This window comes from Microplitis mediator, chromosome 11, assembly GCF_029852145.1.
Source record: "Microplitis mediator isolate UGA2020A chromosome 11, iyMicMedi2.1, whole genome shotgun sequence".
Taxonomy (NCBI): Eukaryota; Metazoa; Arthropoda; class Insecta; order Hymenoptera; family Braconidae; genus Microplitis; species Microplitis mediator.
Genome location: NC_079979.1, coordinates 15,100,373 through 15,119,602, shown reverse-complemented (window position 1 = coordinate 15,119,602; position 19,230 = coordinate 15,100,373). Strand labels below are relative to the sequence as shown.

At 31.3% G+C, this 19,230-nt stretch overlaps 2 protein-coding genes across 2 annotated transcripts in view; one reads left to right on the top strand and one right to left on the bottom strand.

Annotated features, from left to right (window-relative positions):
* LOC130677794 (uncharacterized) overlaps positions 1-19,230 on the top strand; it is a 211,547-nt gene that overhangs the window by 63,768 nt on the left and 128,549 nt on the right. The gene's annotated exons all lie outside the window — the stretch shown is intronic.
* LOC130677000 (uncharacterized) lies at positions 1,887-14,960 on the bottom strand. Its single transcript, XM_057483517.1, has 4 exons — positions 13,782-14,960; positions 11,717-12,874; positions 7,176-8,333; positions 1,887-3,139 (listed from the first exon to the last, which is right to left on the bottom strand). Exons 1-4 carry the CDS (start codon positions 14,877-14,879, stop codon positions 1,988-1,990), a joined length of 4,566 nt encoding a protein of 1,521 aa, XP_057339500.1. The 5' UTR covers positions 14,880-14,960; the 3' UTR covers positions 1,887-1,987.

Sequence of the window (19,230 nt, the reverse complement as noted above, 5' to 3'; positions counted from 1 at the left end):
TCTAATAACACAAAAAATGTGTTACTTTACAGATTTTCTAATCATTCAACATAAAAAATCAGTTAACATAAAATAACACAAACGATTTGTGTTGAATTAACAGATTTCTATGTTGCAAATCAACACAAAAAATTTAACCAAATAATTTTTTCACACAAATACACAAAAGTTCTAACTGTGAATTAATCCCGTACTCAAAATTCAATTATTTACTGAGTACCTTCATCAGCTCTGCTTATAATTTAATAGACGGAAAAAAAAAGTTTAAAATTTAAAAAAGAGTTACGTAGCATCAGAATTACATTATACGTAGTTTCACGATAATCAACGTACGTGAGTTAACTCAATCCCGGGTTGACATGGCTGGACATCGAGATGGGCACATGGGCCTAGTAACTATGTACTTCGGTACCTCAGTTACAGTAGTTTGCTATTACATATACATATACATATAGTTATTTACACATATACATACATAACGAACAAGTCGCGCAGCTGAGTTACACACGTGTGCAGGCTTAATCGTCCATAGCCCTCGGCACAGCTTTGCTCGTTAGTTAATAATGTTAAGTCAAAACATTTGTTGTTCAATTACGAATCCAATAACTCTTAAGTCAACTTTAAGATAAATTATTACACTATTTTTATTTTTATTATCATGATTATGATAGTAAATTTAAAATAACTTTTACGGGAAACGAAAAATTTTAAATATAAAAATGCATACTTTGAAGTAAACGGTTCTGTGGAGACTAATACTAAAGAACTCAATAGATAAATTTATAAAAGCATTAAATGGTATTTTAAAAATACTCTGGTATTATTTAAAAAGTTAAGATGAAATAATTCAAAATCTTAAGCGGAAAAGATGTAGAAAATTTTAAGCGACAAAGTTGCAGTAGCAGCAGTTGGCATAAACCATTCGATATTTTCTCTCGTTTTCCTCGAGGAATGGAACCTCAACATTGCAGCAGCTAGTTGCCCATCATCGTGTTTCCTAGTTTTTTAGCGTAAGAAACTCCACTTCCGGTTTTTACCTCGATACGCTTTTCTCTTTCGTTCTTTCTCTTATTTTGCTTTCTTTTTTTTCTTTTTTTTCACGACAGCTCATAATTTCTTGTGGCTTGTTCGCCGTCGAGTGAGCTTACAAATACTACGAATTGTTTTACTAGTGGAAAATTTATTTATATATTTTTATTGTAAATTGGGTTGTGTATTCTGCGATAATTAATTTTTTCCCATTGTTAAAATTGAATGTAGTTGATATGAATAATATTATTATTTTTCAATAATTAATAATTTATTTGACCAGCTTTGTTTGATATAATTTAATTTTCGGGCTTTTAAAATACATTTCCCCTACCAGAAAATTATGTTTATTTTTGGTAAAGAATTCAAATTTTTGCTAAAAAGCTCAAGGCTACTGTATATATCTATATGTTTGAAGCATATGAACTCGTGGATACCGATCTCTGAATTACATTAAATTCAAATTATTTAAATGAAGTAGTCAATTGACTATGCAAATAATTAATTTAAAAAATAATTACAAATTTAATTGCTTTGATTTGGAAGTATTTTTTTTTTAACTGTATTTATAATTAATTGAAATTGGTGAATTACATATTTACATATATTTGTATACAAAAGTTCTTTACCTCAAATAAATATTAATTGACTCAAATTTAATTTTTTTTTCAATGATTATCATTTTCGAAATTTTAAATATCTTATCAAGCTTTCATTGATTGTGATATTTTTTTTTCTTTACCAACTCCTGGCGCAGTGCACTAGTGAGACGGTAGGGCTAAAAAAAAAAAAAGCGAATTTAAAAAAAAAGCCGAATATTTTTGAAAAATTGAAAATACTAAAAATTAATAATCGGAAAAAAATAAAAATTATATCATGATAATAAAATGTAAGTCATGATTAAGACATAAAATAATAATAATTGTAACGATCGATTGAGGTGTTCGCTTTTAGATAATTACTGTTGATGATCATAAAACAAATCTCGCTGTCGGCGTAAATTAACATCAAATAGCGTTTGTCGTTCTATTGCTTCTTCTCTTGTTTTTTTCTCATAATATTTCATTTCCACAATCCAGTCAACCATTTTTCGCGCTCGAAAATCGGCACACATGTTACGATACGTATTTCCAGGTGTATGATAAATACATTTAGTGTCAACTGATTCACTTGTCATTTCTTCTGTGTAATTTAGTTTATCTAAATATGTACATTGAGCATATTCGAAAATTATTTTTTTCAATTCATTTCCATAATCTTTGTTTTTGACAAATGTATCTTCAATTGAAACAGCAAACTGGAAAATATTGAGTAATATGGTATGAAGATGCGACAATTCATGAGTACCATCTGACCAATCTATTCCATATTTTTGATAATAATTTTGATTATAGATGTCAATAACATTTGATATATTTTCTACATCAGTCGGTGGTTGAGCTACAAAGAAATTGTGGTACACAATAACTCCGTATTCGTTTAATCCATAAATGCTGAATTCTTTAATAATAAATTTATTACCATTAATGTAATACCCATTAAAATCAATTATTACAGTTGTCATTTTCATCATATTCCAAAACCATTTGATCATTTCCATACCACTATAATACGCACAATAAAATTGAGGCAGCGGAGCAACATGAGCCGGACAAATATTTGTACGTATTGAATTTTCTTCATAAAATCCATAGTCATCCACAATAAATACACTCGGAGGATTATCGATATTAAGAAATTCTTTCAATTGACGAAATTTAACATCACTTTTTACGTAAACATAACATTCTTCATGACGTACATAATCAAGTAAATCACGACGTAATCTGCTAATATTATGTTCTCCACTATTCCATAGGATACCGCATCTTCTAAGAAAATAACGGTAATGCCTACGATTCTCTGGTCGTAAACGTGACTCAGGAGGTGCTGTTACTCTGGTCGTAATATTCATAGAATCAGGTCCATCAATTTCAATTGCTACCATTTCTTTGATAACGAATTTTCTGTTATAATAATATCCACTGAAATCAATCATCATGATTTGAGACATCGCACTAATCGAATTCAATTCTCGTTGAATCACTTTGTAGTTTTTAATGTTTTCAATTATTGTTTTCTAATATAATAGAAACAAAATTAAAAAATATCATAATGATTTTCCAAGATTTAATTAAGAATTAATTTTTTTTATTACATGCTGAGAATTTTATGGTAATGATTCTCATCGCGGATTTTTAATAGTTACCATACTGTATGCTAATTTTAGAATTTTATACAATAATGCTATTAAAAACCATCATATGATGCTAACTATTAATACCCCCGAATAATCATAACTCTCACCAATAATAGTAATCACACCCATCACAGATAACAACATTTATAATTTTCGGTAACAATGTTTACTATACCGCGATGGTAATAGTTACCATCGCGTATGTAAAAGTCACTCATCAGCTTTTTCATGATACACTTAGTTATATATAGGGAAAAAGGAGGGGGGGGGCAAAATGGCCCCCCTAAAATTTTGGATGTCTCGAAATATTTGGGGGCAAAATGGGCTCCTCAAATTTTTAAGATAAAAAAATTTGAGGGGGGGGGGGGCGGGTAAAATAGGTTGCCGGCGTTTTGGTTCCCGGACAGAATATCCCCTGGACAGAATATCCCCCGAGGGTTGACCCTGGGGACTTCTATTCGAAACGGTTTTGAAATGAGTTTGTATGGTGATGTGGCACATAAACAATAGAAAAGTCAACCGTATACACACAGATGGCGTTTAATTACATACGTGTAGCCGGTTACTTACCATCTTATAATAGATTAAATAAAAATTAAAATATTTAATAATTAATTTTATTTAAAACCGTACGATGGACGGTGGCGTTATAGGTCCAACCCATTTATAATTTTTTGGTAACTTCAGTGTTAGGTATGAGGCAGGATGTGTTGGAGGTGCCTCACTGACGATTCCACCAACACATCTGGGATGAAACCTAATATTGTTCGGTGGCTATTAAACTTTATGTTTGATAAAGATTATAAGTTTGGCGAGTTAACGCGGCAAATTACACATTTTAATTCGCGATATCTACAAATTATCGACCAGTTTTTCAAGTAGATATTTAAGTGTACACGTGTCAGTTTAACATCAAAATGGCGGTTTATGTGACATCACCTTTACATATACTCACAACATCAATTCTTGTTTGGAATTGTCACTCTGAATAAGTATTACAACTAAAATAACTGGGTGGGAGTTCTTGGGGATATTTTGTCGGGGGACGTTTTGTCTGGGGAGGTTTTGTCTGGGGATGAAAACGCGGGCAACCGTAAAATAAACTACCTAGACTTCGAAAACCTACGGATATTTTTAAGCCAAACGGGTTCTTAAAATTTTTTTAACAGAAATGATTAGATATAGGGGAAGGGGGGGGGGCAAAAGGGGGTAGGGTGGGCAAAACGGGGTACCCTCAAAATTTTATAAAAAAAAAAAATTTTTTTTTTTCGTCTAATTAGTATAAATGTTCAGTACCAAGACTTACACAATAAAAAATACATACTTTTAAATGAATATAACTATAAAATTCAAAACTAAAATATTTCTTTCGAAAAATTTATCTTTTTTACATCTGCCAACCAAATGTGCAGTTTTTTCCTAGTTTCACACGCTCTCCAATTTTATGATTTTACAACTCTTTTACTCTCACGCTCACTAAGGCTACATATAATTTCTTTTCGAAAAATTATTTATTTTTGAGTCCTCACATAAACCCTTTTTTTATATATACGTAAACATCTAAACCTTTATATTTTCTTAGTTTTCCTGTCCAACTTATTCGTCCTTCAAACCGTCATAAAATATTATTTATGACCGCAGCAACTAAAACGCTACGCGACTACCGCTCTTACTTCGGTACCTAAGTCCCACGCTCGCTGACCCGTTGGGTCTTTCTCTCTAAATGTCACCTCTCTATGACACCCTCTAAGACACCACCCTTTACGCCTACTCAAAGTTTTTAACCAATTGCAATTCTTCTAAACACTCCTCTTTACTAAAGTACAGACTTATACTTTAGCCAAATGGGGTACCTAAAACTTACAAAATAACCTACCACCAACTAACCCCCTAATCAATTGTCGTGATATCAGTACGCGACAATAAATCCGATATATTTGCGCACTTTTAGCCCTACGCATGCACCTGGGGCAAGTGGACCAGTCGAAAATTCTGAAAAAATGATTCTTTCAAATTTTTATCGTTAAATTAAAAAAAATTTGATATAATTCCGCATTTTTAGCCTTACCCATAACACCTAAGGCAGAATGGACCAGCCGAAAATTTTGAAAAAATGATTCTTTTATATTTTTATCGTCAAATTAAATAAAATATAATACATTAATCCATTTTTCGGCTGATTTGTTATAGCTGGGGCAAATTTGGCCACTAAAAATATTCGAAAATAATATTTTATTTTTTTATTGATAAAAATATTTTAAATAATGCAAAATAATCTGCAACCTAAAAAATCAAAAAACACGTTTTTTGGGTTCAAAATAATGACAAATAAGAAATACAGAATTGTTTTTTTTTATTAAATAGCAATTAGTAATTAAGCTAATCGAGGGGAAACGATTTATTACATTTAAAAAAAATTTTCTTGAGTATTATAAAACCAAAAATAGTTGTCAAGAGAAAGAAATACATTCTTAATAATGAAAACAGTTTAAAAAAAAAAAAAAAAAAATATCATTTTTTGAAGGGAGGCCTCTCTGCCTCACAAAAATTTTTTTTTTTGCCTTCGTGTCCACCAATGATGTGAAATGTAATTTTTCTTTATGTATATTACATACAAAAGATTCAAGTAATAAAATTTGATCAATTTTCAGAAATTTTTTTTTTTCAACTTTTTTTAAGGGTACCCCGTTTTGCCCGCCAAAAATAAAAATTTTACTTTTTAACGGCAGCTAAAAATTTTGTCTATTTACCTCGAATATCACTAAAAACAAAAAGATTTAGCGTATTTTAGTCCTCGAAAACTTAGTATTTCCTTAGGTACCCCCTTTTGCCCCCCCTCCCCTATATATATATATATATATATATATGCATAGGTGTAGGGTGGGGGGGGGGGGAAATCGCGAGAAGAAAATTAATTTTACCGTCATGAGATAGTAATTATTTCCATAAAATTCTCAGCGTGTACTTAAATGATTGCCGCACACAACTCATCGCATGCCACGGTGTGTTAAATATAAATAGTTTGCTTAAAGTGTTCCAAAATGTTATTTGCCGATTGTGATAATTTCAACTATATAGTTGGTTTTACAATGTAAATATCGAAATAGAAGTAGAATACGCAAACACCTATTTTTCGAATAGAAAAGCAATCATTTAGATAGTACTTATGCCGCATTGATAAAAAAAAATAGAATAGTAAAGTTTCCGTAATGTTAACACTCCTGTCCAGGACCATTCCGTAATGTTAACAAATCCTGTCATCCCCACCATACCAATATTCGTGTCTTATGTGCACCAGATCTGCGCGGTAGAAAGCGTAATATACAAGAAAACATTTTTAGGTTAGGATTTGATTGTATAAAATAATAGAGACGCAGGTGGGAAGATTTGAATTGCCTGCCACTAAGCTTTATTTTGATTGGTCGCGCGAAAAAACGTAATGGGAAACAGGACTGTCAACATTGTAATAGGCAAACGTAATAGGACTGTTAACATTAGGGAGAGAATCTTGTTTAATTTAGAGAAAGTGTTACACTCCAGAGAGTCACATCAGGCAGATTCTAGTGTATGTTGAATTCGTGCGATGTTGTCTATTGCAGGAATGGACAACTTAACGCACTTATTGCACAATGTACTGTTATGCTTAGCTACAGTTTCTCATGTTTACTTCCTGACAACGATTAGTCATAGCGTTGAATACTAAGCAAACATTGACTTATGATTTCAATATGGAGTTGGAATTCGAATACCAACTAAGGTTACAATAAGTCAGTCATATAAAGGTTTTGAGTATTGACACATTCCGCTTCGCATACGAGGTGTGCAAAAATTAAAATCAATCATTTATAGGAATATTTGAAATATTTCATATGTTTTTTCACATAAAGTTGTTAAATTATAATGATTATTGTTGTTGATTGTAAAACATATTTCGTTCTCGTTGTAAAACAACATCGAACAATACTGTTGGATCTGATGTTTCTTCTGGCGTTTTTTCCTCATAATATTTCATTTTCACAATCCACTCAACCATTTTTCGAGCTCGAAAATCGGCACACATGTTTCGATAAGTATTTCCAGGAGTATGATAAATACATTTAGTGTCAACTGATTCACTTGTCATTTCTTCTGTGTATTTTAATTTATCTAAATATGTACAGTGAGCATATTCGAAAATGATTTTTCTCAATTCATTTCTATAATCTTTGTTTTTGACAAATATATGTATAATTTCATTAGTAATCTTGAAAATATTGAGTAATATGGTATGAAGATGCGATAATTCATGAGTACCATCTGACCAATCTATTCCATATTTTTGATAATAGTTTCGATTATAGATGTCAACAACATTTGATAAATTTTCTATGTCAGTCGGTGGTTTAGATACAAAGAAATTATGGTACACAATAACTCCATATTTGTTTAATCCATAAATGCTAAATTCTTTCATAATAAATTTATTACCATTAATGTAATATCCGTTAAAATCAATTATTATAGTAGCCATCTTTAACATATTTGAATACCATTTCATCATTTCCATACCACTATAATACGCACAATAAAATCGAGGCAGCGGAGCCTCATGAGCCGGACAAATATTTGTCTGTATTAAATTTTCTTCATAAAATCCATAGTCATCTAAAATAAATACATTCTGAGGATTATCGAAATTGAGAAATTCTTTCAGTTGACGAAATTTAACATCATTTTTTACGTAAACAACACAATCTTCATCACCTACATAATCAAGTAATTCACGACGTACTCTGCGGATATTATGTTCTCCACTATTCCATGGGATACCGCATCTTCTAAGATAATAACGGTAATTCCTACGATTCTCGGGTCTTAAACATGACTTAGGAGGTGCTGTTACTCTGGAAGTAATATTCATGGAATCAGGTCCTAAACTTTTAATTACTACCATTTCCTTGATAACAAATTTTTTTTCATAATAATATCCACTGAAATCAATTATCATCACTACCGACATCGCACTAATCGAATTCGATTCTCGTTGAATCACTTTGTAGTTTTTAATATTTTCAATTATTGTCTTCTAATATAATACAAACAAAATTAAAAAATATCATAATGTTTTTCCAAGATTTAATTAAGAATTAATTTTTTTTATTACACGCTGAGAATTCTATGGTAATGATTCTCATCGTGGATTTTTAATAGTTACCATACTGTATGATAATTTTAGAGTTTTATACAATAATGCTATTAAAAACTATCATATGATGCTAACTATTAATACCCCCGAATAATCATAACTCTCACCAATAATAGTAATCACATACATCACAGATAACAATATTTATAATTTTCGGTAACAATGTTTACTATACCGCGATGGTAATAGTTACCATCGCGTATGTAAAAGTCACTCATCAGCTTTTTCATGATACACTCAGTTATATATAGGGAAAGGGGGGGGGGGGAGGCAAAATGGCCCCCCTGAAATTTTGGATGTCTCGAAATATTCGGGGGTAAAATGGGCCCCCCAAATTTTGAACATAAAAAGTTTAGGGGTGGGGGGGGGGGGCGGGTAAAATGAACTACCTAGACTTCGAAAACCTACGGATATTTTTAAGCCAAACGGGTTCTTAAAATTTTTTTAACAGAAATGATTAGATATATATACATATATGCATAGGGGTAGGGGGAGGGGGGCAAAATCGCGAGAAGAAAATTAATTTTACCGTCATGAGATAGTAATTATTTCCATAAAATTCTGAAATGTCTCGCGACTAGTTTGCCGTGAGAATGAATTAACAATTAATTTTGTTAATTGATAATAAATTTAGCAATTTATTTTGCTAAATAATAATAATTTTAACAAGCAATTTTGTTAAATTATGGTAAATCTTAACAAGCAATTTTGTTAAGAATAATAAGTTTAACAATCAATTTTGTTAAATAAACGTTGGTGTCAATTTATTAGACCAAGCTCAATGCTGCTGATCTTTTTAAAATATAGAATACAACTGATTTTTACACTTACAAAAATATCTTAGCGTTAAACTTAAGAAACTAAGATTGAGGGAAAAATGGGCGTGCTAGAAGGAAAAGAGGAAAACCAAGGGTTGTGATTGGAGCGCGAAGGGCATTAGAAGGGCCTGAGAAAAGTGGAAGAGTGGTATCATCGTGGGAGTGTGGCGGCGTAGAAAGGGAACGAAAGGAAAGTGAAAGAGGACGAGCCGAGGGAGTGAGATACAAGAAAAATGGTGACCGGACTATTTTGGAAAGTAGACGAGTGCACTTTGGAACAGATGTCCGGACTGATTTATGATAGGGCTTAAATAATTCCAGGATAAGGAGCAAAGGAGTTGTAAAACATGGGACTTGAAGTATTTTACAATTTTAAATTTAAACTTAATCCCTAAACAATAGACCGATGTTTGGCCGTTTACTTAAGCAAAAAATATTTAGACATAAACATAAACTTATAGCTCAATCCTAAACAGATGTTTAGCAGAAGGTAAAATGAGTGAAGCTAATATAACAATAAAATAAAAAATGCAAAATAAAAAAAGATGAGTAATTCCCAAATTCCAGGGACAAATATTTTAAACTAAAAATACTAAAATATTATAAGAATGTGTGTAAATTAAAGTTAATTAAATATACGTAAAATAATAAAATAAAATAAGAAAATTATTCCGCGACGGAACAAATTCTCAGCGTGTACTTAAATGATTTCCGCACACAACTCATCGCATGCCACGGTGTGTTAAATATAAATAGTTTGCTTAAAGTGTTCCAGAATGTTATTTGCCGATTGTGTTAATTTCAACTATATATTTGGTTTTACAATGTAAATATCGAAGTAGAAGTAGAATACGCAAACATCTATTTTCCGAATAAAAAAAGCAATTATTTAGATAGTACTTATGCCGCGTTAGTAAAAAAAAATCGGTCTATAAGTTGACCCTGCGGGCCAGCCCCAAAACTTCCCGCTGTTTTCGAGCTCGTTGAGCTCGAAAACACTATTGTGAATACATTTTCGAGCTCTTCAAGCTCGCAAATACTTTTGTATGCCATTGTTTTGTAAAAAACCATTTTTTAGCATTTCTTTCTCCCACGATATCTCGCGAACGAATTAACCGATTTTGATGGTTGAGGCGGCAGTCGACGCGTTTTGTCAAGTTCTAAAGCTGATCAAATGTTGGATTCGATTTATCGAGTTGTTTTTGAGATATTTCAGAAAAAATAAAAAAAATTTTTTTTTTTAATTCTTTCGACAACGGTTTCTCTTAAACGAATGAACCGATTTTGATGGTTGAGGTGGCATTCGACGCGGCTTATAAAGCTCTAGAGCCCAGTTCATTTTGGAATCAACCTATCGAGCACATTAAAAGTTATCAAAAAAAAACATTTTTGAAAAAAATTTATTTCTGGAATATCTCTAAACGAGCCCTACAGATCAAGCTCACTTTTCTCTCGGCTTCGAGATATTGACAATCCGCGTCGAATGACACCTTAAACTTCAAAATCGGTTCATCCGTTCAAAAAATACAGGTATTTATATACGTACGTACGTACGTACATACATACATACATACACTCGGACATCATCGTGAAATTAGTCAGAATAGCTTCCTAGGACCTCAAAACGTCGACATCTGATGGAAATTCGATTTTTGTAAATCGGACCGAAACCAATAACTTCCCGAATTTTTGAAAATTTACAATTTTCTTAGCGGGAAGTTAAAAATAGAATAGTAAAATTTCCGTAATGTTAACACTCCTGTCCATGACCAATCCGTAATGTTAACAAATCCTGTCATCCCCACTATACCAATATTCGTGTCTTATGTGCACCAGGTCTGCGCGGTAGAATGCGTAATATACAAGAAAACATTTTTAGGTTAGGATTTAGTTGTATGCAATAATATAGACGCAGGTGGGAAGATTTGATTTGCCTGACACTAAGCTTTATTTTGATTGGTCGCGCAAAAAAACGTAATGGGAGACAGGGCTGTCAACATTGTAATAGGCAAACGTAATAGGACTGTTAACATTAGGGAGAGAATCTTGTTTAATTTAGAGAAAGTGTTACACTCCAGAGAGTCACATCAGGCAGATTCTAGTGTATGTTGAATTCGTGCGATGTTGTCTATTGCAGGAATGGACAACTTAACGCACTTATTGCACAATGTACTGTTATGCTTAGCTACAGTTTCTCATGTTTACTTCCTGACAACGATTAGTCATAGCGTTAAATACTAAGCAAACATTGACTTATGATTTCAATATGGAGTTGGAATTCGAATACCAACTAAGGTTACAATAAAACAGTCATATAAAGGTTTTAAGTATTGACACATTCCGCTTCGCATACGAGGTGTGCAAAAATTAAAATCAATCATTTATAGGAATATTTGAAATATTTCATATGTTTTTTGACATCAAGTTGTTAAATTTTAATGATTATTGTTGATGATTGTAAAACATATCTCGTTCTCGTCGTAAAGCAACATCGAACAATATTTTCGGTTTTGTTGTTACTTCTATTGTTTTTTCCTTATAATATTTCATCTTCATAATCCACTTAGCCATTTTTCGAGCTCGAAAATCGGCACACATGTTTCGATACGTATTTCCAGGTGTGTGATAAATACATTTAGTGTCAACTGATTCACTTGTCATTTCTTCTGTGTAATTTAATTTATCTAAATATGTACATTGAGCATATTCGAAAATTAATTTTTTTAATTCGTTTCTATAATCTTTGTTTTTGACAAATATATGTTCAATAACATTAGCAATCTTGAAAATATTGAATATTATGGTTTGAAGATGCGATATTTCATGAGTACCATCTGACCAATCAATTCCATATTTTTGATAATAGTTTCGCTTATAGATGTCAATAACATTTGATAAATTTTCTATGTCAGTCGGTGGTTTAGATACAAAGAAATTATGGTACACAATAACTCCATATTTGTTTAATCCATAAATGCTAAATTCTTTCATAATAAATTTATTACCATTAATGTAATATCCGTTAAAATCAATTATTACAGTAGTCATTTTTAACATATTCAAATACCATTCGATCATTTCCATACCACTATAATATGCACAATAAAATTGAGGCAGCGGAGCCTCATGAGCCGGACAAATATTTGTCCGTATTAAATTTTGTTCATAAAATCCATAGTCATCGAAAATAAATATATTCTGAGGATTATCGAAATTAAGAAATTCTTTCAATTGACGAAATTTAACATCATTTCTTACGTAAATAACCCAATCTTCATCATCTACATAATCAAGTAAATCACGACGTAATCTGCAGATATTATGTTCTCCATTATTCCATGGGATACCGCATCTTCTACGAAAATCACGGTAATGCCTACGATTCTCGGGTCCTAAACATGACCCAGGAGGTGCTGTTACTCTGGAAGTAATATTCATGGAATCAGGTCCAAAACTTCCAATTGCTATTATTTCTTTGATAACGAATTTTCTGTTATAATAATATCCATTGAAATCAATTATCATCATTTGCGACATCTCACTAATCGAATTCGATTTTCGTTGAATCACTTTGTAGTTTTCAATGTTTTCAATTATTGTTTTCTAATATAATATAAACAAAATTAAAAAATATCATAATGAATGAATGAATAATTGTTCCAGTGTATAGCCGCATGTACGACCTTTTACACTTTTTGCCTTTACATCGCAACTGCTTCCTTTCTTTATCTGCTTTTCATTGTGCGGCTGTGGCCCGACTTGTGCTTATACTGTACTGTACCATTACGGCGATACCCTATCCTCCACCTTGGCTGTGGGGGTATAGGGGCAAGGAAAACCACAGAGAAAACCATTGCCAGTACAGTTCGGTTTGGGTGAAGCTCCAGTGGTCGATAAAATTCCCATTTTACCGATCACTGGATCTTCATCCCGCGCCTAACGGACAGAGACCTTCGTTCGAACCCAACGCGTGGCTAAACGGTCACCCAGCCAAGTAGTGGCCATGCTCAATGCTACTTAACTTCGGTGATCGCCCGAGCCACGCGTGTGCCGAACGGCTGCCTCAGCCGCTTTTAAAAATATCATAATGATTTTCCAAGATTTATCTAAGAATAAATTTTCTTGTTTAGTTTAGAGAGTGTAACACTACCGAGAGTCACATTAGGGAGATTTTAGTGTATGTGGAATTCGTACGATATTGTCTATTGCAGGAATGGACAACTTAACGCACTTATTGCACAATGTACTGTTATGCTTAGCTACAATTTCTCATGTTTACTTCCTGACAACGATTAGTCATAGCGTTGAATACTAAGCAAACTTTGACTTATGATTTCAATTCTGAGTTGGAATTCGATTACCAACTAAGGTTACAATAAATCGATCATATGAAGATTTTGAGTCTCGACCCATTCCGCTTTGCATTCGAGGTGTGCAAAAATTAAAATTAATCATTTATAGGAATATTTGAAATATTTCATATGTTTTTTCACATCAAGTTGTTAAATTATAATGATTGTTGTTGATGATTGTAAAACATATTTCGTTCTCGCCGTAGAGCAACATTGAACAATATTTTTTGTTTTATTGCTTCTTCTCTTGTATTGTTTTCATAATATTTCATTTTCACAATCCACTCAACCATTTTTCGAGCTCGAAAATCGGCACACATATGTCGATAAATATTTTCAGGTGTATGATAAATACAATCAGTTTGTAATGATTCACTTGTTGTTTCTTCTTTGTAATTAAGTTCATTTAAACATATAAATTGAGCTGGTTCATTAATTATTTCTCTCAATTCATTTCTATAATCTTTGTTTTTAACAAATATATATTTAATTGCATTACTCATTTTGAAAACATTTCTTATTATGGTTCGAAGATGGTATAATTCATGAGTACCATCCGACCAATTTATTCCGAATTTTTCATAATATTTTCGATTGTAGATGTCTACAACATTTGATAAATTTTCTATGTCAGTCGGTGGTTTAGATACAAAGAAATTGTGGTACACAATAACTCCATAGTTGTTTAATCCATAAATGCTAAATTCTTTTATAATAAAGTTATTACCATTAATGTAATATCCGTTAAAATCAATTATCACATTAGTAATTTTGATCAGTCTCCAATACCATATTAACAATGGCATACCATTATGATACGCACAATAAAATCGACTCCGTGGACCACGATGAAAGGGACACAAAATTCTCCGTATTGGATTTTCTACACTTAATCCATAGTCACCTAAACTAAATATTCTCTGAGGATTACCGAGACCGAGAAATTCTTTCAGTTGTCGAAATTTAACATCATCTTTTACGTAAATACTATAATCATCCATTATAAGATGAAGTAATTCGTTACGTAATACGCGGACATTATAATCTCCCCTATACCATGGAATACCGCAACTTCTAAGAAAATCACGGTAATGTCTACGATTTCCACGACCAATACATGGTCCAGGAGGTGCTGTTATTCTCAACTTATTACCGGAGAAATCATCTGGATAATGTTTGAATATCATTATTTCTTTGATGATAAATTTTCTATCATAATAATATCCACTAAAATCAGTTATAGCTATTCTCGGCATGGTACTAATCGAGTTTAATTCACGTTCAATCACTTTGTAGTCTTTATTATTTTCGATTAGTGTCTTCTAATATAATATAAATCAAATTTTAAAAATAATAATGATTTACCAAGATTTAATTAAGAATTATTTTTTTTTATTACTCAAGTGATTGCGGCACGCAAATCATAGTACTAATTATGCACACTTTAAAACCAAGTGTGTTGCAAGTGTGTTATTTCAACACACATTAAATATGTCCCATATTTTAGGTTATAGCGTTGAATAATCAGCAAACATCGACTTATTACATTAATAGCGAGTGGGAATTAGATTACCTATTGATGTTAGAATCAATCAGTCATATGAAGGTTTTGAGCCTCGAATTATTCCGCTTCGCTTTCGAGGTGTCCAAAAATTGAAATTAATTATTCATGGGAATATTAAATAAATATGTTATACTTTTTTTTCGACATTTAATCATTAAATTGAAAAGATTATTATTATTGATGATTATAACAGTAGTTTATCTATCGAGTGCGAGCTCCTTAGACTCGATTGTACTAGATAAATACATTAGTTTTTGTGACAGATATTTGAAATTCACTACATTTAGTGCCTATAAATGGCAGGTTATAAACCCGTGTTTATTTATTTGGTAAGATTGTTTTGAGTATTTGTTGAAAATGAGATAGAAGTCCATAATTGTACGAATTAAAATGATGATAAATTTTGTCACGAGATGGCTCGTTAAGTTACTTCGATATGTTTTGGTCGTTTGCTATCGCACGTGTAACCAAAAAATATTTTTTGATCCGACGATGACGTCACTATTCGAACGGTTAGTTATCTTTTTTACCAGCTGTATTTTATCTAATATTTTTAGCTGCCGGTTATAGGCGCTAAATGTCGTACATTTCAAGTCTCTGTCACAAAAAACATATTTCGTTCTCGCCGTAGAGCAACATCGAATAATATTTTTCTTTCTAGTCTTTTTTTCTTATAATATTTCATTTCCACAATCCACTCAACCATTTTTCGAGCTCTCAAATCAGCACACATATTTTGATAAATATTTCCAGGTTTATGATAAATACAATCAGTTTGTAATGATTCACTTGTTGATTCTTCCTTGTAATTAAATTTATTTAAACATATAAATTGAGCTGGTTCATTAATTATTTTTCTCAATTCGTTTCTATAGTCTTTGTTTTTCACAAATATTTGTTGAATTGAATTACAAATTTCGAAAATATTTCTTATTATGGTTTGAAGATGCGATAATTTACGAGAACCATCCGACCAATCTATTCCGTATTTCTCAAAATATTTTTTATGATAAATGTCTATAACATTTGATAAATTTTCTATGTCAGTCGGTGGTTTAGATACAAAGAAATTGTGGTACACAATAACTCCATATTTGTTTAATCCAAAAATGCTAAATTCTTTCATAATAAAGTCTTTGTCATTAACGTGATATCCATTGAAATCAATTATCATATTAGTGATTTGTAACATGTTCCAATAACATTTTATCATTTTCATACCGTTATTATACGCACAATAAAATCGACGCCGCGAACCAAGATGAACCGGACAAAAATCTATTCGTAGTGAATTATCATCATAAAATCCATAGTCATCGAAAATAAATATATTCTGAAGATCATTAATATTGAGAAATTCTTTCAGTTGACGAATTCTAACATCATTTTTTACGATAATACTATAATCATCTATTATAAGATCATATAAATCGCGACGTAAAAAGCGGACTTCATAATCTCCACAATACCATGGAATGCCACATCTTTTAATAAATTTACGATATTGTTTACGATTTTCACGTTCAAGATTTGGATCAGAAGTTAATGTTACTATAAAATTATTACTCGAGGAATCATTTGGAAGATGTTGAAATATCAGTATTTCTTTGATAATAAATTTTCTGTCATAATAATATCCACTAAAATCAATTATAGCTATTTTCGGCATAACAATGATTGAGTTAATGAATCACTTGGTAGTCTTTATTATATTCAATTAGTTTTTTCTAATAAAATATAAATAAAATTAAAAAAGAATAAGGTACCGGTGGGTAATAAGGCCTAGCTAAGGGAGATTTTGAATAGCATCGGAAATATTGCATTTAATGATCGAAATGTATCATTAATCTTTATTTTAATACATTACCCATAAAATGTAATGAAGTAATGGTGATTTTTACCATAAACAAACAAAAAATTAAACTTTTTCCACAAACTATACGAATAGGCCTTATTTTATTACGGTAGGGTAATAAGCCCTATGGGTTAAACAAACTGCAATAGTTTAATTATACTCAATAAAATTGGTATTAGAGATGAACCATCACTTAAATTTAGCAACAATACTTTTTAGGAGTCAGAAGGCTAGATTATTTTTTATAATTTCATCTGCGCTACGACAGCATATGACGGATGATGAAATATAGAAGACAGGGAACGTGGTATCGGGACTCTATAAACTTGTCGTAACATCTCTATGCAAGACTCTTCTACTAGAGTAGCCTTTAGCGGAGGCGATTATTTTGAATATAATTTCTGTCACTTAGGCCTTATTACCCGCGGGTACCTTACAACGATTTTCTAAGATTTAAAGAGGAATTATTCGTTTTTATTACTGAAGTGATTGTGGCACGCAAATCATCGCATAAATTATGCACACTTTAAAACCAAGTGTGTTATAAGTGTATTATTTCAACACACATTAAATATGTCCCATATTTTAGGTTATAGCGTTGAATAATCAGCAAACATCGACTTATTACATCAATAGCGAGTGGGTATCGATTACCAACTGATGTTAAAATCAATCAGTCGTATGAAGGTTTTGAGTCTCGAAGCATTTCGCTTCGCGTTCGAGGTGTGCAAAAATTAAAATCAATCATTCATGGGAATATTACAAAAATTTGTTATACTTTTTTTTTTTATTTTTAATCATTAAATTTAAATGATTAGTATTATTGATGATTATAAAACATATTTCGTTCTCGTAGTAAAGCAACGTCGAATAATATTTTTCCAGTTATATTTTCATATTTATAATATTCCATTTTCACAATCCACTCAACCATCATTCGAGCTCTAAAATCGGCACACATGTTTCGATAAATATTTCCTGATGTATGATAAATACAATCAGTATTTAATGATCCAATTGTTATTTGTTCTTTGTAATTTAATTTATTTAAACATAAAATAGTTTTAGATTCATCGATAATTTTTCTCAATTCGTATCTATTATTTTCGTTTTTAACAAATATATAACTTTTTTCACTAGTAAGACTGAAAATATTTTTCACTATAGTTAGAAGGTAGGCTAAGTCATGAGTTCCACTTGTCCGATCTATTCCATACTTTTCATAATAATTTCGGTCATAGCTGTTACTAAGATTCGATGAATCTGATAAGTTACCACTCGGTAGCTTGGCTACAAATAAATTATGATGCTCAATTGATCCGTTATTATTTAATCCATAAATGCTGATTTCTTTTATAATAAATTGATTATTACCGTTATAATATCCATTGAAATCGATGACGTAGGTCAAATTTGGCATTTCCGTAAACCATTTAAACATTTTTTCAGCATTAACAGACGCGCAATAATATCGAGGCAGCCGCTTATAATGAAAAGAACAAACACTTTTCGATACTGGAATATTTTCGTAAAATCCAAAGTTATCTAAAATCTGAATTGGCAGATCAATATTTATATTCATAAAACTTTCTAATTGACGAAATTTAGTAGTACTTTTTACATAAATACGATATCCTCTTAACAGCAATTGAAATAATTCAATCATTAACCTATGGATCTCATAATCACCCCTTCTCCACGGAATACCGTATTCTTGATAATAATCACGATAGGTTCTACGACCTTCACGATTAAGATATGTTACAGGAGGTCTAGTGATCCATAAAATAATACGAGTACGATTAACTAAAAGTTTTTTATATATACATATTTCTTTAATTAAAAATTTTCTATCATAATAATATCCACTAAAATCAATTATTGCCCATCTACTCATGACTAATTATTTTTTTTTGTAATTGTTATTGCAATCTAATATAGCGAGAAAAATCTTGAACGATAATATTAATTATTGCTTTTAGGAAAATATTAATGAATATATTCAATATGAAAGACAATAATTCTGTTAAATCGTATCGTAGTTTTTATTATCTCCAATTATTGCCATCTAATATAGTATAAATAAAATTTAAAATTTAAATAATGAGTGCTTGGCAATAATTTCTCTCGGTGGCTTCCTGATTAGTAATAGCGTTGAGTTATAAGAAAGTATTGACTGATCAATTGA